At 45.1% G+C, this 24,968-nt stretch overlaps 1 protein-coding gene across 1 annotated transcript in view; it reads left to right on the plus strand.

The window, feature by feature from the left end:
• TBC1D16 (TBC1 domain family member 16) overlaps positions 1-24,968 on the plus strand; it is a 1,332,482-nt gene that overhangs the window by 1,053,477 nt on the left and 254,037 nt on the right. Inside the window, exon 7 of the mRNA XM_069655199.1 lies at positions 5,444-5,592. Coding sequence (XP_069511300.1) covers positions 5,444-5,592 — 149 coding nt within the window. The remainder of the gene's footprint in view (positions 1-5,443; positions 5,593-24,968) is intronic.

The raw sequence follows: 24,968 nt of genomic DNA on the forward strand, positions 1-24,968 counted from the left end.
CTGTCTTTTCAGCTGTGGGAGTAGTGAGATTTTTTAGGGATATGTTTGTCCCTGCTTTCTTTTTTGCCTTATTTTTCTGGTTTTTGGGTTTCTTCATTGTTCCACCTGAAGGTTGAGAAGAGGTAGCCTCTCGTTGTTTGCCCCTTTTGTGACATTTTCTCCTTCTCAGTATCTGTGGTGCCTCGATATTCTGATTTAAACTGTCGGATTTCTTTTCTTCCTCCTCTTGGGTTTTTTGAGGGCTGTTGTTGATGACTTCTATATAGTCAATATCTACATTTGCCAGCCTTCGAAATTCTTCCAAGATTGAGTCTGAGAGTGGTGTATCATCGAAGAGATCTTGTGGCCCTTCTTCGTTTAGAGTCTTGTTCTGGGTTTGCAGTTTTTGAATTTCCGAGGGTATTGTCTTTATGAGTTCATGAGTGGTTGAATTACTTTTTGCCCCCTCCTTCAGTAGGCTTTGAATTTGGGCGATGTCTAGCCCCTGTTTGATGCCCTCTATTTGTGTTTCCTTTAGAATTGGAATCAGAATGCTATTCATGATATTGTTTACAGCGACCATAGATGATTCATTTTTCGCAATTTCCTGCAACATTTCCAAGAGATGTCCTGTTTGTGTTTGCACCTCTGTTCTTAGTAATTCGAACACTGAGACCAATGAATTTAAAACATAGCTCAGGGCTGCCAATGTGTTTTCAGATGCCGATGGAGGACCTTCTGGTGAGATGGCCAATGGCTCTTCTTGTTGGCTGTGGTTTCTCAGTAAGATAGCCCTGGTTCCTTGTGTTTTGTTTGTTGGGGTGGTGTTTACTTCTGACCCCTCTGTTGATGTATTTGTGGCCGGGGTATTGGGTTTATGTGTTGATAAATGCCAGGTAGTGTCAATAATGCCCTGTAGGTCATTGGTACTCTTGTTCCTTTTCCTGGGGAAGTGATCGTTAATTCTTGTCTGGATTTTTTCAGTTGTTAGAGTGTACTCTAACCCTCTTTTCCAAATTTTTTTAATGTTAAGATTGGGGAATCTTCCCGCTGGAGTTTGTTGTGCGTCAGAATGGGTTTGAGTCTCCTGTGAGGCTACTGGATCTACGTCTGAGACAATAGATGCCCCCCTCCCTGGCTCGCACCTTGCCTCTAGGTAAGACCCCTCTTGTACATCCATGTCTTCTTCAAGAGGCGAGCTGCGCAGTCTCATTACGGATGTTATAATTATTGCTTGATGGTGTAGGTGCGTGCAAAACGCGCTAGTTAATTACCTGTTGGGTGCGCCTCAGACCGCCAAACAGCCGCACAACAGCCGATGGGCTTGTCTCCTGCCGGGCTTAACGCCGCGAGGGTGGTAAACTCCGTCCTTTGAGTCCGCCCCAGATCACGTGATCAGATCACGTGTCCAAACGAAGCCGCGCCTCCTCCAGGAAGCGCGTTGCAGTGATCGTTGCTGGCAAGAATCTGTGAGAGAACTCGCAGTGCCAGATAGGATGTAAAAGGTAGGTCCGCTTCCAATCTCAGCGCTTTTGTGACTGAGAACACAAGGCACATATGGGCTAAATGGGGAATTTAATGGCAAGGCACATATGGGCTAAATGAGGCATTCAATGCATTCAATGGCAAGGCACATATGGGCTAAATGAGGCATTCAATGGCAAGGCACATATGGGCTAAATGGGGCATTCAGTGACAAGACACATATGGGCTAAATGAGGCATTCAATGGCAAGACACATATGGGCTAAATGGGGCATTCAATGGCAAGGCACATATGGGCTAAAAGAGGCATTCAATGGCAAGGAACATTTGGGCTAAATGGGGCATTCAATGACGAGGCACATATGGGCTAAATGGGGCATTCAATGGCAAGGCACATATGGGCTAAATGGGGCATTCAATGGCAAGGCACATATGGGCTAAATGGGGCATTCAATGGCAAGGCACATATGAGCTAAATGGGGCATTCAATGGCAAGGCACATATGGGCTAAATGTGGCATTCAGTGGTAGACTATGTCATGGTAGTGTGACAAGAGGCATTACTATATTACTAGGTCTAGTATCAGCGAGGGCAGGTGAAACAATGGTACTGGCTGTATATTGACTATGACAGAGCAGGTACGTGGGCATGGAATTTCATAGGTGATGTTAACCAATGGATACAATAGGTGACAGGCATAGCAATAATCTGTGGAAGACACCATGGTGTTGTGGGCGGAGAAACTGGTGTAAATGTTTAGATTGGTGAGGTACGAATACCTTGTAGAGCCTGGAAGGTGTAGGGCACGGGCAGAGATCTCTGTGCAATAGGTAATCGCCCTTGCGCTCCAGTTGCGCGAACATGTGTTATCCATCGAACCACTGATACAAATATCCCTGGGATTGCAGGCAGAATTCATGAAATCAAGATAGCCGCTTATGCGGACGATTTTCTTATTCTTATGAAAAACCCTAAACAACACCTCCCTCATTTGCTGGCCAGATTACATGACTTCATCTGTATCCGGGTACAAACATAATGGAGACAAATCAGAGCTATTAACTCTCAATCGATTCTGCCTCAAGCATGAATTAGATGTCTTTGGCTTTAAATGGTGCGATCACTCCTTCAAATATTTAGGCTTACTGTTTGCCCCCCTCTGTTAGTAGCACTATCAAAATAAATATAGATATCTTTCTCAACAGACTTAAGGATTTATCCTCCATCTGGTCTCCTCTTTATCCTGTTGGGGACGCCTTGACACTATCAAAATTATGTTATCCCCTATTGTACTATATTATCTACAAATGCTTCCTGTACCTCTCCCAATGACATTTTTTAAATCCATTAACTCAAGTTTGCTCACCTTCATATGAGGTAAGGGTAAAAGTAAAACAATTGCACTTAACAAGCTCAAATCCTCTTATGAAAAAGGTGGTGTTAGATTTCCAGATTTTAAATTATATCACTATGCTTTCCTATTTAAACAGCCAGCTGCTGGTCCGTCCCATCTAAAACTGGCGATATCCCCGCCTGATGCAGACTAGAGAAACAGCTAGTTTCCCCTCCTAGCATCATTGGCACGTTATATCTCTAACAGCTCTGCCACTACTCTTTCCAACCCTATCAAAGCCTCCAGATATGCCCTAAGAATTCTCCTTTTGCCGTCAATCAAGTGCCCACCATAAGAGCTCTCACCGTATTTTTGTGGTATAACAAGTCTATCACTATCAACAACAGAGTATTATATTGTAAATCCTGGCTCACCCAGGGTATCAGATTTATTTATCAGATTGTACCGAATCATACCATGACATCATTTCAGGGGTATCTGGTAATAAAATCGTGGCAAAAATGCTGCCGGGAAAGTCGCGTGGTTTGACCCGGTAAAGGTGTACTCCGTCCCCCGCTCCCCTTAAATGGTATAATGGGTCTGGAGGTCACAGCATTTTTTATATGATATTTTGTAATCACAGCCATTTTTGCCACGATTTTAAGACATGGAACCATTTCAGGACCTCAAGAGTTACTTCTCCCTACCTCAATCAGACTTTACCTTCTACAACAAGTTAGTCGATGTTTGTCTGGTTGGCTTTCAGACACCTGCTAACAAAGTTCTTTCACCTGATACCTCTACGCTACAACTATTGGCCACTAACGTCAGAGCAGCCAAATTCTACAAACTGCTGGCTACCACTGACTCTCCTACCATCAAGTGGCTTGTTCAATCCCAATGAGAAACTGATTGTGGCCTTATCTTTGCAGCAATTCACCTATGGACTCGGATAAAATGCGTCTCCTCCTCAGCCAACATCACTCAAAACCTTTTCTTCTACTTGCACAGATGCACAGAGCCTTTATCATCCCTCTAAAATTGATAAAGACTAATATCGAATCAGACGGCAACTGTTGGTTGTGCGGGGATACCCCTGGTTCTTACAAGCATGTTTTACGACTGTCCTTTTGTTTTCAGGTTGTGGCAGGAAATTTGGAAATACCTGAAGGTGATTTTCAAAGTTGATATTCCTCTATCCTTTGCTAATGTTATTATTGGCAGTATCACTATCAAAGAGCTACCAAAGAGGTTGAACTTCTCCCCTCCCCAGTCTAAATTACCTTTTTATTGCTATTGGCATCAAGCTTATTACTGCCAATTGGAAACATTCTCAAAACATTTCTATTGCTGGTGCAACATTATCTGCCACCCACACAGAATTGAACCCTGCATGGCTACTTACTCGATACCATTCCCAAATACAATATGAAATGGGCTCCTTTTATCAATTACTTAGATTATCATAACATGGCTGCTCATTAAATCTTTCTCGATGTCTGTAACACATTAATTGTATGCCAGTGGTAATACTTGCTGCATATATTCTTATTGATGAATAAGCAAACTTGTCAACTGTGCCATTCCTTCCTATCCCTCCTTCCTATTGTATAGTGTGTGTCTCCTGTTTGTCCCCCAGTAAGTCCAAAGATAAATTGTTCTTTTACTCCGACACAAACCACGTATCCATGAACAATTATTTTTGTTTTTTGTGATTTTGTTCATCCAATCCTCCTGCTCTTATGCACTTTCCTAATGTCGGTTTATCAGGATATTATTTGTCTTGCCATACTTTAGGCCTCAATTTTAATCACATTTTTCTTGCTATCATATACAATTATTCTGTTTTGTGGTTTATTCACTAAATCTTAATAGAAATTATTAAAAAAAAAAAGTGGCAATGCATGTTATGAACAGACCCCTTTTAAAACATTTTCCAGTTCATGAGATACAGAATTTCTTACATTGAAATGAAATATTAGATTACCTGTTTTTTTAAATTCCAATTCTTCAGACGCAGGCGTAGCTAACTCCGAAGCGAGCTGATGTCACTCGTACTACCACAGTGGGCATTATTCTGTTTGTATTGGTGGGGGATGGAGTGAGGGACTAGGTTAATAGTCGGAGGAGGGGCAAGGGAGGAGTGACTAGGTCAAGATCTGAATGCAGTGCGTGCCCGGGGTGCAGTAGGGATCTGAAGTATTAAATGTTTGGTTATTGGCGGGAGGGGGCGTTTACTTTTAGGGCGGCTTTGGAGACAGTAACACAACTGATAACGACAGGGAAGGGAGGTGAAGATTGGAACATAATTGCAAATGCCACACCATGGAAAATATCAATTGAAAGCTGAGCGGGAATTAAATCTGAAGTTGCTTGTTCATTTCAAGCGTAAATCCACTCCAGTGCCCTTCGCACCCAGGCACTTTTTAAGGAATGTTTGCTGTAGTAATGGGGTTATGGGGGATGCGCGTGTGCGTTTCACTGCTCTCATTCTGTAAAGCAGCTGCACATGTATGGACTTACTTGAGGCGAACAGAAACACGCGTTTTCTGGCAGCTGTATCAGGCACTTAGACACATCAGAATGACATGAAACCTCCCCCACGTGCTTCATGCAACGCTCACTACTTCTTCTTGCTCTCCCCCAGGCAATCTTCTTCGGCGGCATTGACGTCTCCATTCGAGGGGAGGTGTGGCCCTTCCTCCTGCGCTACTACAGCTGTGAATCGACTTCTCAGGAGAGGGAGGCTCTGCGTGTGCAGCGGCGGAGGGACTACTTTGAGATCCAGCAGAAGCGGTGAGTCCGCCAGGGGCAGCGCCGTACAGTGAAGGTTCCCGCCCTTCTTCTTCTTCTTCTTAATTATCGGAAGCGTGGGCGGACCCACGCAGGCTCTTCCCCATCCTATAGGATGATGTGCACCGTACCCACTAATTATTATTTGGCTCCATTTAAGCTCACAACTCCTCCCACCTCCCCGTCTGTCTCACAAAATCCAACATCACACTACTCCTCCTCCTGCCTCTCTCCCCATCACCTCCCAGTATAATCCTCTCACTCAGCTCAGCCACTCCCAACGCATTCAACCGAACCCTCATCAATTCTCTCTCCGTAACATGTCTTTCACACCTAATCAAAAAATGTCCCACCGTTTCAAGTACCCCACACACCGCACAGTCCCTTGATTCACACTTCCCTATTCGAAATAGACAGTCGTTCAGCCCCGCATGACCTATCCTCAACCGATTCAGCATCACCTCCTCCCCACTCCCCCATTCTAAACTCCCTGCATCCACCTTCACCGACACTTTCCCACGAACACCGAACATCCACCTGCCCTTCACCCACCTCTCCTGCCATTCATCCAGGACCCGTCTCATCATCACAGCCTTCACCTCATCCACACTCAAAGGCAACCTCACATCAATCGCTCCCCTCCTCATACCCTCACCCGCCGCCAGATCCACCAACTCATTTCCCAAAATGCCACTGTGACTGGGAACCCACGCCAACTCCAAATCCATACCCCCACGCACACACCGATCAATCTTCATCCTAATGTCCAAAATCACATCCTTCCTATCACCATCCCCTGCCACAATCGCCTGTAACCCACTCAATGAATCTGAGAACACCACCACTTTCTCATACCTCAACTCATACACCCTGTCAATCACCAATGCAATCGCCACCAACTCAGCCGTACAAATAGACACATCATTCGTTAGTCGTCCTATTTTATACTCCCCAATGCTTTCTAGATAATACGCCATTCCCACTCTCCCAGACATAGGATCCTTTGACCCATCCGTAAACACCTTGTATCCTTCCTTTCCTGCCACATACTCCTGACCTAAAGCTTTGAAATCACCCCGCATACCTCTCTTCTTCGAACCCACATTCGCCAACTCCAAACACACCTTTGGAGATCTCATCATCCACCTCGACTTTCTCTCCAAATCCGTATCTGTCACAATCATCAAATCACCCACACCCCACTGCACTCCCTTCTCCCACATGTGAAACCCAAAAGTGCCCCCCTTCCTCCTCCATCGATCCCTGTAATAGTCAAACCTCCAGTTATACTTCAAACATTCACGCACCGGATGAGCCACACTCTTCGCACTACACTTCACCCACCATCTCATATTTAACGCATCCCTCCTCAACCCCAATGGCATCTCTCCCACAAGCACCTGAACCGCATTCACTGGGGAGGACCTCATCACACCCGAACACACTCTCAGTGCCCTCGCCTGTACTCTATCTAACCGCAACTTCTGACTCGACGTATAACCCACTGACACCTGACACCCAAAATCCATCACACTCAAAATCAACCCCTTATACAACATTCGTAAACACTTCTGTTGCGCACCCCATTCTTTCCCAGTCACCGCCCTCAACAAATTCCCGCCCTTCCGTCTGGTTGTCGCCATAGGCCTCTTACTGCTCTGAGGAACAGTAGACACAAAACCCCGCAAAATGCACCAGTTCACCTCCTTCACTTGCGGGCTTCTCACAGGGGGTGTTGGGTAAAGGGAGCATGTGTGCTCTTTTGGTATGCACAATCTTTAACCATTTTGTGTCTACTAATGCCCCATGGAGCAGTCTGAGGTGGCGGATGGAGACTTGTTCTTTCGTAGAAAAGCGCATTATGCATTCACATACTGGAGGACCTTTTGTTCCCGAGAAAAAGCCACGCATTTCCCACCACCTGTTTGGAACAGACCTGGGATGGAAGTGCAGGACATACAATGATTCAGACACTTTTGCGTGTTTGCCATTACCACAAGTATAGAAATAGGTTTTCCTTTGTGCATTTTACCATCAACGTCTCTTTATAGCGAAATGTAATTCATGTACCTCGATGGGTGCTTGGAGCCTATAGATTACATTGTCAAATGCACATCCGACAGTAATGTGTAGAAAGGGGCAGTGTATCATCTGTGATAGCATGTGGCCAATGGGAAGTGGCTTGATCCAGTCACAAGTGTTCCTTTATTAAGATGGTGATCACGCTGCACTTCTCTTTAATATCCTCCCTTTGCCCCCTCGCCCCCATGCAAGGTTTGGGTACTTTTCATGCAAAGAATTGATGAGAACCAAGTCACACGGCCGCTTAAAATTTCACATTCCTTAAGAAATTACCAGTAGTTCTTTTGACAATGTAATCATTCATGAAGTCCTGGTGCATAATATTAAATGTAATGGTTCTATTGATGTTTTAAGAATGATTTATAGCTCATTAAAATAGCAGCTCAACATGTGTTTTGAATCTTTTCCGGACTAGAAATGGTAGTGCTACTGAGTTATACCTCTTGTCGTTGCTCTGTCAATAAATGTTCACATGTGCCCGTTTCTCAGATGGCAGCCATATTGTCCACAAAGCCCTCTTTAAGACGAGTATGACGCAATTGAAAGTTTTTAAAGTTAACTTCTATAACTAGACCATCCTGAACCTGTTGAAACACTGATGTACATGTTAGCTAGGAAGGATTCAGCTCATTCCAGAGTCTTGCCCATTATTCCTGTCCATTGTCAAGGATGCTTGATGAGAAGCTAGGGACCCGCCATGTCTCAGGTAGTGGTTGTCTGATGATAGATTAGTAGTCATCCTGAACGTTGTATATATCCACATACCATTCCATTCTTTTGCTTACTGCCCTCTTGAGGATCACACTTAGAAAGCGCAGGTTTGAGATAGATCAGGTTATTGTCAGCTGGGTCTTTTTGGTCTCCAACCCATAGAACTCAACATATTGAAGGGATCATTCCACAGTCTCTTGTTTTTGAGAGTCCGGGATCGGGGTCTGGAATAGGGAGGCATTGATGTGTGTCGAAATGTATGGAGTGAACGTTTGGATTAGCTACTTGATCTCCTTAGTTTTCTGGAGTTCCATCAGCTAGTTGGATGCTTTAGTGTCATTGCCTTATGTACTGCTTTACGTTTGTCTTGTGTACCACTGAGGAAAGGGTAGCTGGTTTGAATGTTGTAAAGATTGTGTCTAGTGTGGATGGGAACATTTGCACAGAGGTTAGGTTGCCTTTTGAGTAAGTGCAGCTCTTTTGATATTTAACTGAAAATCAAGTTGAGTTGGTTTCCACTGTTTTACATAGTTTCCTGGATGATATTAAACAATGTGGAAGTTGGATTAGCTGCCTTCTTGATCTTGTTGGTCATGGGGTTTTCCTCGCATCATTGACCACAGTATGAAAACCCCAGCCTTGGTTCCTGTAGCAGATTCTGTGTCTAACCATCTTGGATTCTTACCATATTTCCTCTAGTTACTATGCTTTTATTTTCTGTGTTGCTAACACCACATTATATCATTTGTTAGCTGCCTTAATTAAGGTTACTATCTCTTCTTAGGGGGCCGATTCTGAGCTCGTGATAGAGTGTGGAAATGCAACATTCTCCCCTCCAGTTTCCAGCACCTCCATTCTGTAATGGGTGAAAGTATTGGAGGGGAGATGTCGTGCTTTACAGCAGAAAAAGCTGCTAAAATCTCATGTTGTGGGGGGAAACGTGCTCCAGTGGCAATTCGAGCAATTCTTAAAAAACGGCCACTTTTCTAATTCACAAACATTTTCTTAAATTTTCATTGAACTCGAAAAGTGGTGCTGCAGTCTAAGAAATGCTATATAAACCAGTGATGCTGAGAGGAAATTCCCCTCCATGTGGCTACTCTGCATTCCTGATGCTAGGGCTGTTGTCAAGCCGTAAATCAGGCGCATGAAAATGCTGAGGCCTTCATGTCCCTGTACCACATTCTTTCCTTTTGAGAATATGGTGTTTGTAAGGAAAGTGTTCCTCCTTCATGGTCTGGTCTGGCCTACCTTGCACTACCTGGTTGTGACTCCCTTGGGAGGCCCAGCGCTTCCTTGCACATAACTCAGGGCCCTGCTGCTCTAGGTGCACTTCCACCCCATACGCTTCCCCTGCACGATCTAAATGATAATATGCCTAATAAGATCGTTTGTCTTTTCTCTTGTCCCCTCTCCACCCTCGCCTGGTTGCGCCTTGAAACACTTGTGTATAGGTGCATTATGAATAACATCAATCAATCAGTCAACACTTTCCGACGTTTGCACGCACCTCAGAATCAGCCCCTAGGTCTGTATTGAAGAAGATATACTTTATTTATTCTAAGAAAGAGACTTGATAACATTTCTATTTTAAGAGAGGGACAGGTGATCCTTATAAGACAGAATAAAAATGTATGTCCCTATTATCAAACGTATGAATTTTCCCCATTTGTGGTTTGTGGTATGGCCCTGATGCGCTGTGTCTATTAAAATTAAATAACATTGTGTTTGTTTCTATTTTAGGAAACTGCATTGATATTTGCCATTATTTGGAGTTGCATTACCGTTTTAACCGGGGAATAGTAATTGTGTTATTCTGGAGCGAAGGAAATACGTATAATTCCCAAGTTCCTGTAATATTAGAGTGCTGGTTTTTATTATTATTTTGAGAGGGAAAGGTTCGGCACTTTACACATGACTGGTTCAGTTTCAGCCTTTTATTTGCAGCCCTCTCTTCTCTCCCCTGCTTCCCTGCTTGTAATCTGTAGCCATCCTGCACAACAACCATTTGGTTGCGGTTTAGGGCTTGCTGCCTGGTGCCTTTTGGAGGGAAGATATGGTCTGTTCTAGAGTTGACTGTGTTTTTGGTCTAGTCCTTTGTTTCTGGCCTTTTTCCTTTTCCCTCCCATCTCCATAGCAATTGACCAAGGAGGTCCGGTGTCCATGGCCTTTTTTCAAACAATTACTATTGCGCCATATAGTTTGAAACAGTCAAACCTTAACACACAAAACATAAAAAGAAATATTACAACTTACCATTCACATATAGTCATACAAAGTTCTCACAAGATTACATACTTAAAAATTCGGACAAATTAACAATACAGTTATAAATTCAGTAATCCGATAGCTAGCAGCAAGGAATTGATGAAGTGCAATCAACATAGATACTCAGCATTAATCCATAAATAGGCTTTCCCATAAAAACTCCCACGGCAAATATTTCAAATCATGCACATACTTAACAAAATATTTGGTAAGTGGGTGTGGCCAAGATGGCAGAGCGGCCAGATGTCTTTCACTGACCCGGCCTGATCTGATGGCGGTGACCTGGCAGCTCGAGAACAAGCACCTGGCGGATTAGCTCCTGGAGACGGTGTGGACCCTCTGAAGGGCTGGTGGTGTTGCGGCGGCAGGCCTTTTGGCTGAAAACCCATCCTGGCTGCGAGTCACCGTTCCCTGAAAATGGCAGATGCTGAGGCCTGCACTCGGGACTGGTCCTGCACCGGGCTTTGAAGACAAGCGGAGGCAGGATGGGGAGCCAGTGACCAGGGGCTATGCTGGGGAGCGGATACCTGCCTCCCCCAGACGTGTGCTGACTGCAGGGTGAGCGTTCGTGCTCCTACCTCCGATGCCGGCTGCTGACGGCTGTACCAAGGTGAGCGTCAGGCAGAGTGAAAAGTTAGTGCCCGCACTCCCAGTGGTGGCGTGGGCTGACAGGCTCACGCAGGGCGACCTGAGGGGCCAAAGGAGTGGCGCTGAAGTCAGCGGTGAGGGGTGGCAGCCTGCTTTGATCTGGACTGCCTCTGCTGCTGCAAGATCCTTGGTGGCGTTCATCCGCATGCTGCCTGTGACCTCATCGATATATGGCGCACCCATCACCCCACTGACACAGCCTTTACCTATAGGTCGCACGTACACACCTCTGCATCACATATAGATTACATCTTGATTTCGACAGGGCCGACCCGCCACAATTTTAAGCAACTGAGTGTGGCTAAACAACAGGTGAAACTACTTGAGGGTTCAAGGAACGGAGAGGGTACTGTTGGGGTTGAGGCAGGGGAATATCCCAGGCAAGCTCTTGGCTCACCTCCTCAGACAACAAAGCAAGCCGTTCATTTATGCACTCAGTGAGACACAAGGGAGGCACGGAATGCGGTGAGGAAGGTAAAAAAAAAGGGAAATATTTCAGGCCTTCTATGAATCCCTCTACACATCAAACTCCCCGCAATGAGAAGTCCAGGTAGCTTATTAAGATGGGGTAGAGCTGAATCGACTGCCCCAAAATGTCAGGGAGCTATTAGAGGGCCCCCATAGAACCACTAATGGTCTTCCGAGCTATTGGATCTCTCAAACCCAACAAGGCCCCGGGTCCGATGGTCCAATTCTACAAATCATTGACCCAGATTCTGGCCCAGCCCCATAGCGATATATTGAACTCCATACAAGATGGGTGGGGGAGGTACTGCCTCAGTCTATGCGGGAAGCCTAGGTGACATTGATACCCAACACAGGCAAAGACTCCACTCTGTCCTCCTCATACAGACCGATTGTTCTGTTAAGTGTAGATGCTAAGCTATTCACTAAGATTTTGGCTAGCAGGTTGGAGAAACCTCTTCCTAATTTGATTAACCTGTACACATCAGGGTTTGTGTGGGGTAGAGGGACAGTTCACAATATTAGAAGGGTTCTCTCCATCTGGTTGATAAGCCCGATCGGAAAGCGGCACATTCTCTTCTATTGGAATTGGATGCCTATAAAGGCTTTTACCGGGTTCTGTGGGGCTTTTTAAGGAAGGTACTCTGTAAATTCAACATTGATCCTCTGATGCAACACAGATTATGTCCAACTTCGTTGCGCCAACCACCGGCTTGCTTGTTAATGGGGCACTTTCAGAACTGATCACACTGGGTAGGGGAAGGCGGCAGTGATGTCCATTGTCATTGTTCTTATTCACAATGGCAATGGAACCAGTCACAGCCAAAATTAGGGCGAATGAGGGAATAGCGGGTATCAAATTTGATAGTGTGCAGCATAACATTATCCTTTTTGTGGATGATGTGATCCTTTCAGTTACCGACCCCCGTGGCCTCCCTGCAACTGATAATAGCAGAGGAAATATATAGATACAGCCTGGTTTCTGGGTTTAAAGTCACCACTTCTAAATCGGAGATACTGGGTCTCAATATTCCTCCAGCATTGCAGTCCACTCTGGAACAATCCTTCACGTACTCCTGGGCCTCTTAAATCAGTGAAATATTTGAGGGTTTATATCCTGGCCGAGCTAAAGGAACTCTTTGGAGTGAATTATCTGGCTTTAATTAGAGGTGTTAGGATGGACCTGGAGCGATGGGCTGACCTCCGACTGTCTTGGTTTGCCAGAATACAAGTAATAAAAATGAACTTCCTGCCCAGATTTCTGTATTTCTTTCAGGTTCTACCCATCCCAGACTCTAAGCGTACCCTGCAGGTTTGGGATTCTATGCTAATACAGTTCTTATGGAAGTGGGTATCCCCCTGAGCTAATAGGCGCATGCCGTACGCTGGCAAGGATAAAGGGGGTCTAGCATTCCACAGTCTGTGGGATTACTATAGGGCTTCACAAATCAGGCCCATCATTGACTGGGTCCAACGGGACTCATGAAGAGAAGCCCCTCAATGCTCACACCAGAAAAAATACAACCCACTAGGGGAAAAGGCCCCACACCTCTTGCAAGGAAAACAAAGTTTTATTTCCAGAAAAATAGAAATGCGCCAGCAAAGGACTCTGCTGCCAAGGAACGTTCTGCCGAAATCAGTACAAATAACACTTTATGAAGGCATACAACATCATCAGTGACGTAGGTTACATAGTTTACAAATCTGAACAGCTGGTTGATGTGAAACTATACATAGGCTACCTGCTCCATAAGGGATGCCAGGACATAGGTCTCTGCCTTGTCTGTCCATCTTCTTCCACGTGCGCTCCTCCTTGCGTGTCATCAGGCATAAAGCTGCAACTAATTGGCAATTATGTGAAGAAAAATAATACTAGCTCTTTCTCTAACCTGATGTGCAACTGGTACTGCAGACATGGGCTAAGAGGATACTTCGAGGCCATCACTTCAAACAAACTACTTCTCGATTCCAGACATGTCCCCACCCTCGTTTTAGCTTTGTTGTTTCATTCCTCCTGGCACCTTGCAGCACAAATCACGCGACCTATGGTGAAGGCATCCGATCCCTGTTTTCAGATCTTTTCTGATCGATTGGTGGGGTCTAACAGTTTTATGGTTGGTGGTCTGGAACTGACTTGTACCTTGGAATGCTGGGGGTCTTAGGACTGGGGTTTTGGGTGCTATTACTTGGAGCTCGGACAGGAAAGGTAGGAGGCTAGTGCCATCCATCTCATGGGATCACTTTCCACAGAGCGCTCTTAACCCCCTTGTGGCCTTGCAGGGCACATTCCTTCTAGGATACGAAAGGTTGGCAACATGAGACAATTGCTATTTATTTGAATTTGTAAAGCGCCAAACTGCCCTCTGGCATCGTGGCGGTGTTAAGAAGGCTAACTTAGTTACATAAGTGCATTTGGAGCATACATACATACACGTTGCTTCATACAATTCCAATAAGTGCGTAAACAGTGGTTACATAGAATGGTGGGAAAGTATATGGTGCCAGCCACATCTTACACGGCGGCAGCTACATGAAGTTGCAAGGACAGCATCGGTGGGCAAGAGCATGGTGCCAGGCACATGTTGCATGGCGCCAGCTACAAACTGGTGCCAACCAGAAGTTACAAGGCGGCAACAACACATATATGCGTGGTCAAGGTCAATGGGTAAATGCGTGGTGCCCAGCACAGAATACAGAGGAAGCAGGCTACACATGGGTGCATGGTTAGTGTCAACATAGAATAGCATGGGGCCAGTCCCGTATTGGACGGTGGCAAGTGCATACTAGTACATAGGTTTCATACTAGTACATGAGTGTATAGAAAGGATGAAGGTATGGAAAAGATGTGTGTACAGATGAATATATAGAACAGGATATTGCTGCTGAATGCGTGAAAAGTGTGAATGCTTAAAGCGGATGAGTGCGGGAAGCGGATGAGTGCGTAGAGGGGATAAGTGCATAAAACAGTTGAATGCATAGTACATATGAGGGCATAAAGCGGACGAGTGCCTGGAGCGAACTGTTGGGTGTCCTGACCCACGTTTGAGCTATCATGCTGCAACATTTGGTGCTGTGGGCTTAGAAAATCCAAGATGGCCAAAAAGCCCACATGTGCGCCAGAATCCAGGAGAACCACGCAGTTTGTGCGTACACCAAAATGGCTGCCTAACTTGCCACCCACCATTGCGAGCATGATGGGCCAGGGTGCCATGAGTGGAATGGGTGCCAAAGGTAAAACAGCAGCGCCTGTTAGCTCAAAAACGCTTTGAAATTACCTTTGGTTTCTCTGAATGCCAGCTCAAAATGCCTATTTTCAAACATTGCAACACATCCAAAAATCTCACTTAACACAAGCGGACATCTGGCAGAATGAAGTATGTGTGCATACAAAATCTGGGAAGATGAAGAGCCCAAAACAATGTTCATAACAAAACTGGCTGAGCTATACATGTCAGCAGCCTAACTGAAACTGGATTAAAACCACCAAAATCGAAATGTTTAAATTAACTGAGTGACCTACTTTTGAGTGTCACATAGTTTGTAACTGTTAAAATGTCATAGTTTTGAACTTAGAATCAGCATTCTAGCTGCATATGTAAAAATTGTATTGACTTAAACTGGGGAACAAAAAATGACATGTAGCTAAAAACTGGCTTAAAGAGATTCCAATTCTGCCCGACAGGAGTGGGGGCTTGCCCAACAAATGCATTCCCAGGCCTGGCTGCATTCTGTTGCTCCTGCCAAAAGGAGGTCACACACTCTCTGATTGAATTACCAGGGGATTGCAAGAAACTAAACAAAGGGCCCAGGCAGATGGTTTATTGGGGTGGTCGTAAATGGCTTCCTTTTGAACAAAGCCCTTCCTTGACTCAGGCAGATGTTATATTGGGGGCGTCGTAAAAGTGGCTTCCTCTTGGCAGAAACGGGGAGGGGCAGCCCCCTCTGAGGACAGGCTGAGCTTAAAGAAAGTGGATAGACTGGTTTCTCCACCATGTGACCTGGGAAGACACACACCCGTTGGCCAGAATATGATTTTAAGAAAGATGTATAACTCATGGTGCGGACTTGCCAAAATTATCTAAATGATACCATAATTCTTGTGATTTTTCTGCCCACATTTTAAGAGGTTTTAGGACCCGGTGGTATGATCTGGCGGTTCACGAGCGGAAAAGAGGTTGTTGCTCTAAATGTATGCAGGTTAAAAATCTGACACTTCCTTATCTAAATGCCCACATGCCTTGCACACAATTGTATAAATTTGGAGAAAAATCCGATATGGGGAAAGCTACTAAAAAGCGCAAAATGTTGCCATTTCTGAATGCAAGCCCCCAGGAAGAGCAGAGTTTGAACAGAGTATACCTCATGTGATATGTGATGGGTGCATGTAATTTTAAACAACTGTGTATCTGTGCAATATGTATTTGGGTCAAATATAGATTTGTGTGGAATTTGACAGGGGAGTGTCCTTTCTGCAGGCCATAAAACAGCATCGCCATTACTCACATTTCCTTTCCCCTATCAGGGAAGAGAGAAAAGCTTGACCAATGATCCGTTGAGAGAGGGGCTGGCTTAGTGATGCTGCGCACACACCCACTTTCAAAAGACATAAAAAGAGCCACTGGAAGCTAGAGAGGACAGTCAAATCCAGTTGCTGCGGAGCGTTTTGCCGGACCACACAACATCCAGAAGATACCAGTTCCAGACTGACTCCAGCTACATACTCCAGAACCTAGAACTTATACTTTAGAACCTAAATCAGAGGCCTAAAACCACAAGCTGAGTTCTCTGCAGCAGGCCTCAAATCATTGCAAGCTACTCACAGCCGGGCGAGCTGCTTGAATCCCTTGCCAAGAACTTTTGCTAGGACCAGTGCAGAGATCCAGGAGCCGTGCAGAGACCGCTGTATCCGGACAGACCAGACCAGTGCCAGACCAGACCAGACCATGCAGAACCGTAGACCCAGAGACCAGATCGCTGTGAAGTGCCGCTAGCCTGATTGATCAGATCCGTGACGAGGTCCAGTCCTTCCAAAATATATTGTGAGTACTTAGGTCAGATTGTGACAGAAATAAGCTCTTAGTTTAAAATAATCTAGTCCAAACTATTTTAATCTAACCAGAACTGCCTCCTAGAAGTTGTCACTTGTCATTTGTAAAGCTGCACCACTGTCATTTGTCAATTTTGCAGCTGCAAAGCTGTCCCCTGTCATTTTGAGTTTACTTTAAATCCGAAAAACAACCTTTACAAAATCGTTCATATCTCTGGAACCGTTTGGGCTACTAACTTGGGTTAACTTTCCAACAAGCCTAGAACCGACTTCCCACTCCTTATACTTTTTCCGCAATCACGATTCACGCACTCGCGAATTTTACCGCGATTTGGTTAAAAATCCAGCCACGTGTAAATCAGCAGTCATTTCTTTCCTTGCTAAAAATTCGTTTGCCTCTTAATCACCATCTCTGAAACATTGCTAAAGTGAGCCTGAACTCATCCCAAATATCTCTCACTCACCCTGAACCTCCTAAAGGGAATTAAAAGCATTTTCAGCATATTTCTCACTTCATTGCCACCACATTCAAAGCACTTGGGCCTGTGTTTTAAAACTCATACTGGTTTTCTCTAAGCTTGCTGGGGGGGAACTGAATTTCGTATTGTATTTAATTGCATTCCTGGGAACTGTGTGCTCCTCTTTCCATCTACTTCCATGTCTTACATTGCATAGGGGAGGGGGGTGAATTGCCAGAGAAAAAGTTATTATATTATCTTTTGCTAAAATCATCTCAAGTATTTCTGTACTGCATTTTATTCCTTATTGCTTTTCCCTTGAAATCATAAAAGTATTTTTGCTATTTGATCCATCCTATACTAACTCCTCATTGATTATAAAGAAGTGTGCTAGTGTCAGATTACCCATTGTTGATTAACATTATATTTATAAGGGCGATATTGATTATTAATTTATTATAAAAGCGTGGTATCTATATTTTGTCTTATTTCTCAAATAAACCTTTTAAACTTGCAAAACAGAACTACTTCTTGGCTCAGTGGGGTCAGGGGGATTCTAAGAGGGGTGTTATATAGGGGTAGTCATCCAGAACTCATGAACTGGACATAAAGATATATCAATAAGGGTTTCCATTCAATATCCCAGACTAGGCATTGACTTAGCTGCAGTGTTGAATTGAATCCTCTTACAGAACGAGTGCTCAGAGTGAACAGACGTGTTGTGTAGAGCGGACGAGTACGTAGAACGAACGAGCACAGATTGCATCCAATACTGATGAGTGCGTAGAATGGATGAATACGTAGAGCTGCCGAATGCGTAGAGCATGGGGCAGACAGGTGTGCATGCGTGAGGGAGACAAGAGTGCATGTGAGGGGCAGACAAGGGTGCATGCGTGGGGCCGACTGGAGTATGCATGGTGGACTGGAGCGCACAGAGCGGACTGGAGCACGCGGGCCAGCTGGAATGCGTGAGTGCGTGGAGCAGACCGGAGTGTATGGAGCTGACTGGGATGCATGGAGTGGATATGAGTGCATGGAACGGACTGGAGCGTGTAGAATTGCGTGACCTATATAGTATGGTTTGGAATGCGGAGAACATTTGAAAGAGCATATAACCCATCATATCTCACCACCACGCTTACTCTCTCCTTTACATCACCACTCAACTAGAACACAGAGATACTATGAAACCATCCGGTATAACTGTTCTCATACCAACATCCGCCGCTCACTCCACATCATTCTAAGTAAACACTGCTGGTTACACCCCCCTCAGCCAGGCTGTCTCCTCAGGCCTAACGCAGCCACATCCGGTCTGGATAAATCATGCCACAACGTACACATACTCCTGATCTCTCAACCACCACACCTACCGCTAAGAAGCAGCTATTACACGGATACCGCATGAGCTGCACACATACCCGGTGCTCACACGCACCTTTTGAATCTCTACTGATCTAAACTTCAGTTCCCAAGGGCGTTCAACCTACCAGCGCCTTCAGACCATACCAATGGTATATAAGGCGCTATATAAATGCAAAATAACAATAACAACAATAACATGTCATACTGCATTATGGACTGTGAGTCAGTTGTATCGGGGTATGCCTGTTGCTGTGCGTCCCTTTCAATATTGTTGAAAGGTGCCCCATTATGCGCACCATCATTTAGTTTTACTCCAGGGTTCCCTGCCTTGCCCCACACGTCCCTAGCCTGGTCTCTGACAATTGCAACAAGTAAGCTTTTCATGTCTCCCACCGCCAGAGGAACCCCAGCTTTCTGTCTGTCGAAGGCGTATATCCACTTTCCAGCCCCAGCAGTAGAGGGCGGGAGCGCCTTGATCAAATTGTTTTTATTCATCTATGCCCATTGCACATAATGCACCCGCTTCCGGGTCCCTTGTGTAATAACAGCATATGTTTGCCTACTCCTCTTCCCGCTCACAACTTCCCTTTTTCCTTGCCACTGCTACCAGCCAAACCTGCTTCTCAATCACTTGCCCCACAATTCTTCTACCGTGGCGTAATTTCTGGAGCCCCTTGTGCCTCACCTTCCACACTGTCCCAGTGTCCTTCCTGTACCTCTTGATGTGCCTCCCGGTCCAAGCTCACTGTCCCATAAGGTGCGCTTTCCGCCCCTCAATCTCTACTACTGTGCTTCTCGACATGCACATCCTTATAGCGGTGCTATCCCATCTAAACAAAATGTCTCCGGCCCTTCACTCACCGAGCCCACACCCTGGTTTAATTGCCCTCAACCCATCCAACTCTGCTTGTGTTGCCTCCAGCGCCTCCTCTAACTCTTTCTGTTATTTGGTCTCCCGCTATGTAATGCTGTTTGGGGTTGGTCGATATGGGGGTGGAGCAGTGGCAGGCGGGGGCACATATGTTGGATTGGTGTATCCTGTGGCTGAGTGGGCGGTGAGTGGATAGAGTCCCTCTCTATGCACAGGCTGTGGCGCTTCCTCTGGTGCTGTTGTGGTAACTACATTTGGGGGGGGGGCACTATTTTCGCATCAGGGCATACATCTAGTGGTATCCTCTACATCCCCCACCATTTTCCACAAGTCTAAAATCTCTTTTTTCTTCTGCAGCTGTCTACCTTTATACTTAGTCATAATTGTGCTTATGTGCTCTAATATCTCTCTGTTATCAGTACTGTGCTCTGGCCAGGGGCAGGCATTCCCCCTTGGTTCTCTACCATCCACTGCTCGTGGTACTTCTCCATCTTATTCTTGTACAATACAACGAACTATACATATACTCCAACAGAGTCAATCCCACCATATTAACAATGATTCGGGAGGATAGCTCGGTGGTAACGTGCTCACCTTGGCAGCAAGATGATTTGGAGCAACACGGGTTCGATTCCCTGGTCTGTGCTTCTAAATCTCTGGGTAATAAGCGCATTGTAAACAGCCAACTGCAAACAAATTATAAACTAAGTTTCTAGTTGTACGTTGCGCACAGTGTTATCATAACCATCACTAGCAGTCCTCCGTTAATGCCTCCAGGTCGCCCCCTGTACACGCCCCACCCCACTTGTTTAACTCCCTCCCACACTTCTCACATTTCGCACTGTTTTCACAGGCCTTCCCCTGGCTCCCAGCAAATTCACAATAATAGCTCAAAACACTTAAAACAATAAACTAAAATAATAAGCTAAAGCAACAACCACTACTTTTCCTCTTTCCCCCACCTGGAATATATTGGACACAGGAAGCGAGCCCTCTAACTTTACAGAGCTCCTACCTTTGTATCATCCTTATCACAATAAAACATGGTGCCACCTTCTCCCCCTACTCAGAGAGGATCCCACACTCCTTTTTTCCTCCTTGTAATCTCCTTAATAATAATATATAAAATACAAAAACCTCTACATGGCCTTTTCATACTCTACCGTTACCCACACACTCTTCACTTCCCCACTCACTCGTGCCCCCTTTGTTGTTGCTCGCAAGAGGTGTACTTACATTTGTGTGTTCACCCGAGCTCCTCCGTCACGGGGTCCCAACAACGGCCTGCACCCTCCTAGGAGCCGCGCCCAGCTTCAAAGAGCAGACAGGAATTCAACCCACTGGGGAAAAAAGGCCCAGCACACCTCTTTCAAGGAAAACAATGCTTTTATTTCCACAAAAATAGAAATGTGCCAGCAAGGAGCTCTGCTGCCACACAATGTTCTGCAGAAATCAGTGCGGACAACACTTTATGAAGGATATCAAGTTACATAGGTTAGAAATACGAACAGCTGGTTCGTCCATAAGGGATACCAGGCCATTGGTCCCAGCCCCGTCTGTCCATCTTCTTCCACGTGGGCTGCTCCTTGCCCATCATCAGGCATAAAGCGGCAACTAATTGGCAATTATGTGAAGAAAAACAATACTGGCTCTATCTGATGTGCACCTGGTACTGCAGGCATGGGCTAAAATGATACTCTGAGGCCATTCCTTCTAACAAACTACATCTTGTTTTCAATTTTATCCCTCCCGGTACCTCTCAGCACAAATCACACGACCTATGGTGAAGGCAACTGATCTTTGTTTTCAGATCTTTTTTTGATCGATTGGGGGGTCTAATAGTTTTATGGTTGGTGGCCTGGAAATGACTGGTATCTTGGAATGCCGGTGTCTTGGGACTGGGACATTTGGGTGCTATTACTTGGAGGTGGGACAGGAAAGGTTGGAGGCTCATACATTCCTTCTTGTGGGATCCCTTTTTACAGAGAGCTCTCAACTGCCTTGTGGCCTTGCAAAGCATATTCCTTCTAGGATACGAAAGGTTGGCAACATGAGACAATGAAGGGTCTATGAATCTGCAGCTCTGGCCTTTCTCACCGGTACCCAAGCTAAAACCTATCCCTGCATGCAAATGCTTGATTTATGTGTGTGTGGCTCAGGGCTGTGGCCCTAGCTACAGCACAACGTTAGGCCTTGATTCCAATATGGCTGTTATTATTTAAAATGGTGTTTAGTTCCTCATGTTTGCTTGACCAAAAGAAGCATCCCCCATCCTCCCTGCGCTTTGGTCCTTGCTACTACACCTCTACCCACTATCCCTTCCCCGAGTCCCTACTACACACTTCCAGGCTCTCTCATCCGAAAGCACTGGGGGGGCCTGGGACGATCGTCCCTCCTTCCCAACACTCACACAAGTTCTGTGTTAGTATGGAGCAGGCAATTGCCGGACAGCATATTTGGACTCAACCCTGGGTCCAAAGGCAGGCGAGAGCACAGTGTTTGTAGGTCAATCCAGTCACAAGGGGATCCCTAAGGGCATGGGACACTATGGGTAGGATGCATGAATCCACCACCTTTCCTTCACCGTTCACCCCCCTTATTCATAATGAAGAGTTTACGCCGGGCCAACTAGACGGGGGATTCACCCAATGGATGGGAATTGGGGTGGGGAAGCTTGGAGACCTCTTCTGTAATATGAAAATGTGTAGCTTTGAGGACTGCAAGGCATCCTTGGGACTGTGGGATATGGACAGGTTTAGGTACCTGCAGGCCAGGCAATAGGCCTTGCATCCATCCAATGTGGTGGGAGCAACCAGCCTTTTGACGAATTCCGAGCTGGTTTTTCAGTCTGCGGCAGATTCCAAAGCACTAATTTCTCTCCCCGCTACTTAAAGCCACCGCAGACCATCTTGCATTTAGAAGAGTTTTGAAAACTAACCTATTTTAACTTCCGGCTCCTCCATTGGTCTCTCGCGACCGAGCAGTTTTCCTTCTTAGCGCCATGATGCCTTCGGGCAACCGTGCGCTTTACAAGTTGCAATAACATAACATAACATGTACCTTTTATAAAAACTTAGTTTATCTACTGCATCGAACCAATCTTGTCTCCATATCTTTTTCTTACACCGTACAGACTCTCTCTCTCTGAGTCTGTACTCATCATGATTAAAATCCATCTTATGCAACTGGGCAGCAATTTTTGCCCTACCAAAACACATCATATAGGGAGTTAGGCGGGGATTTACAAACTTGCCAAACTGCTTTATCCTTTTCCATAAAATTTTTGCAATCAAAGACACTAACCCTAGTTTGTATCTTATGCTGCTCATCGGGAGAGCCCAAGAAAGCCCCAACGCACCCCTCCATAGAATACTTTCAATTACGTCAAAATCAAAGTCACTCAGTAGATGGTATATTACCAGACCATAACACAAAGTGGGAATAATCTTCGCCTCATAATATTTTATAACTGACTTTAAATAATATCTGCCAAATCGTTTCTGAAAAGATGTTTTGTCTTGTCAAGAAAATCAATTATCTGCTTCTTACTCATTTATTTATTTTTTATTTGAAAACCTAAATACCTCAATTCCGACACCACCCCCAGATGTTCATCATTCAGTTTCCAAGTCTGGCTCCTCAACTTTTTCCCAGATTTGAACGCCAGTCATTTCGACTTATTGGTATTTATTGTAAGGTCATTAGCTTTAGAATAACGTTCAAAGGACCTTAATAGGCAGCTTATTTTCATTTTGGTACAATAAAAAATGTAAATATCAACTGCGCATAAACTACAAGAGACATAAAAGCACACAAGGCATCTCCTAAGTCTGCCAAATATACATTACAAAGAAAAGGCGTGATAGCAAAACCAGTCCATAATGGGGTTGTCTTGCACGCAAAATATTCCCAAACTGATTAGCGGCTCTATCACAACCTTAGCGGTATTCCCACGGTAAATCCGCCGGGATAGCGCAAATGCAAATGCGTTGCCGCAACTCGGTCTGGTGCTATTAGTGCTAGTTCTTCAACAAGAAACGGCAAGGAGGACCCTTTATTTCAATTCTAGCCTCAAAACTCTGGAACACCCGACGCAAAACTATCCACCTGGAGGAGAACCATCTGACGTTCAGGATACCACTCAATACTTAGCTGGGGACCCGAGAAAGTCGTGGAAAGCCCAGTGGTGATTACACCCATATTGCGGACGATCACCACCTGGGTTCTTGTAAGGATTGGAGAGTAGTGGCCTGCCTCGAGGCAGTTCAGTGCTGTATGCAGGACAGGTGTCTTGTACTTTAGTGGTGATAAGACTGAGGTCCTGCTCCTGGGCGGTTTCTCTGCGGATGTACTATACTTCCATTGGTCTATTCATCTGGGTCGCTCGCTGACCCCAGTGGAGTCAGCCAGAAATCTGGGAGTCATATTTGACAGCCAGTTATCTTTTTCCCCCAGGTCAGTGTTGTCTATTATCCCTTTAGTACAAGCAGTGGTAAGATACAGGATTCAGTACTGTATGTTAGTATACATGAGCATGGAGAAGAAACCAATTGCCAAATTGCAAGCTGTTTAAAAAGAGGCAATACAGATAATTTCCTTTTTGAGGAAAAGAGATCACTCTCTGCCATTAAGCCATCGGTTATCTAAACATGGAGTATCACATGTAAGCTTGTGTTCTGTCCATTATTTGGAAAATAGTTAATGGGAATGAGCCCAATTAATTGTCAGACCTGATTAAGTAGTATGTGCTTTGTCTAGTTCTTCAGTCCAGTTCTCTCTGTTGTCAGTGGTTAAGTTTCAAGATCCCGCTTGGGGGCAAAATCCCATGAGACCTTGGGTTGCCGTCTGTGGAATAACTTGCCATTTCATATATTATTCTGTAAAACATTCAGTGCTTATAAATGTAAACTAAAAGCAATACCCTTTGGCACATCAGGTCCCATAACTATCCTGTTTTAGCAATAGCTGTAACAAATAATATCTCGGTTTCTATAGGTTATACTTAGAAGTTAATTCTATGTTTTACTGTGGGGATTTTCTGTGGTGTTTGTCATTTGTTTTTTTTTACCATGGCTTTAAAACTAGGTTTTGTTGTGGTGTTATGCTGCGCTTAATACATTATTGTGCTACTTATTACTCTGTTCCCCATCGCTCACACTGAAAACCACCTGGACCTCTAAAGCTGAGCCCAATGCCTCTGTTGCATGTGCAAGCCGTTTGTGTCGACCTTACTATGTGATATTTAAAGGAGAGGCGTCTGTCGATGTCAAACCCAAAGGACTTTGCACTGGTGGCCAGCTGAGGTGTGAAGCCCTCCATGTGCAGAGCAGACAGCCATTTCTGGATATCCGTGTGTTCGCTGTTGTTGGTCAGCAGTAGGAATTCAGTCTTGGAGGGGTTGAGCTTTAGGTAAGCACTTGACATCCATGACTGGAATAATGAGAGGCAGGCCTTGAACCTGTGG

The sequence above is a fragment of the Ambystoma mexicanum genome, chromosome 3q (assembly GCF_040938575.1).
Source record: "Ambystoma mexicanum isolate Mex_15411 chromosome 3q, UKY_AmexF1_1, whole genome shotgun sequence".
In the NCBI taxonomy this organism is placed as follows: Eukaryota; Metazoa; Chordata; class Amphibia; order Caudata; family Ambystomatidae; genus Ambystoma; species Ambystoma mexicanum.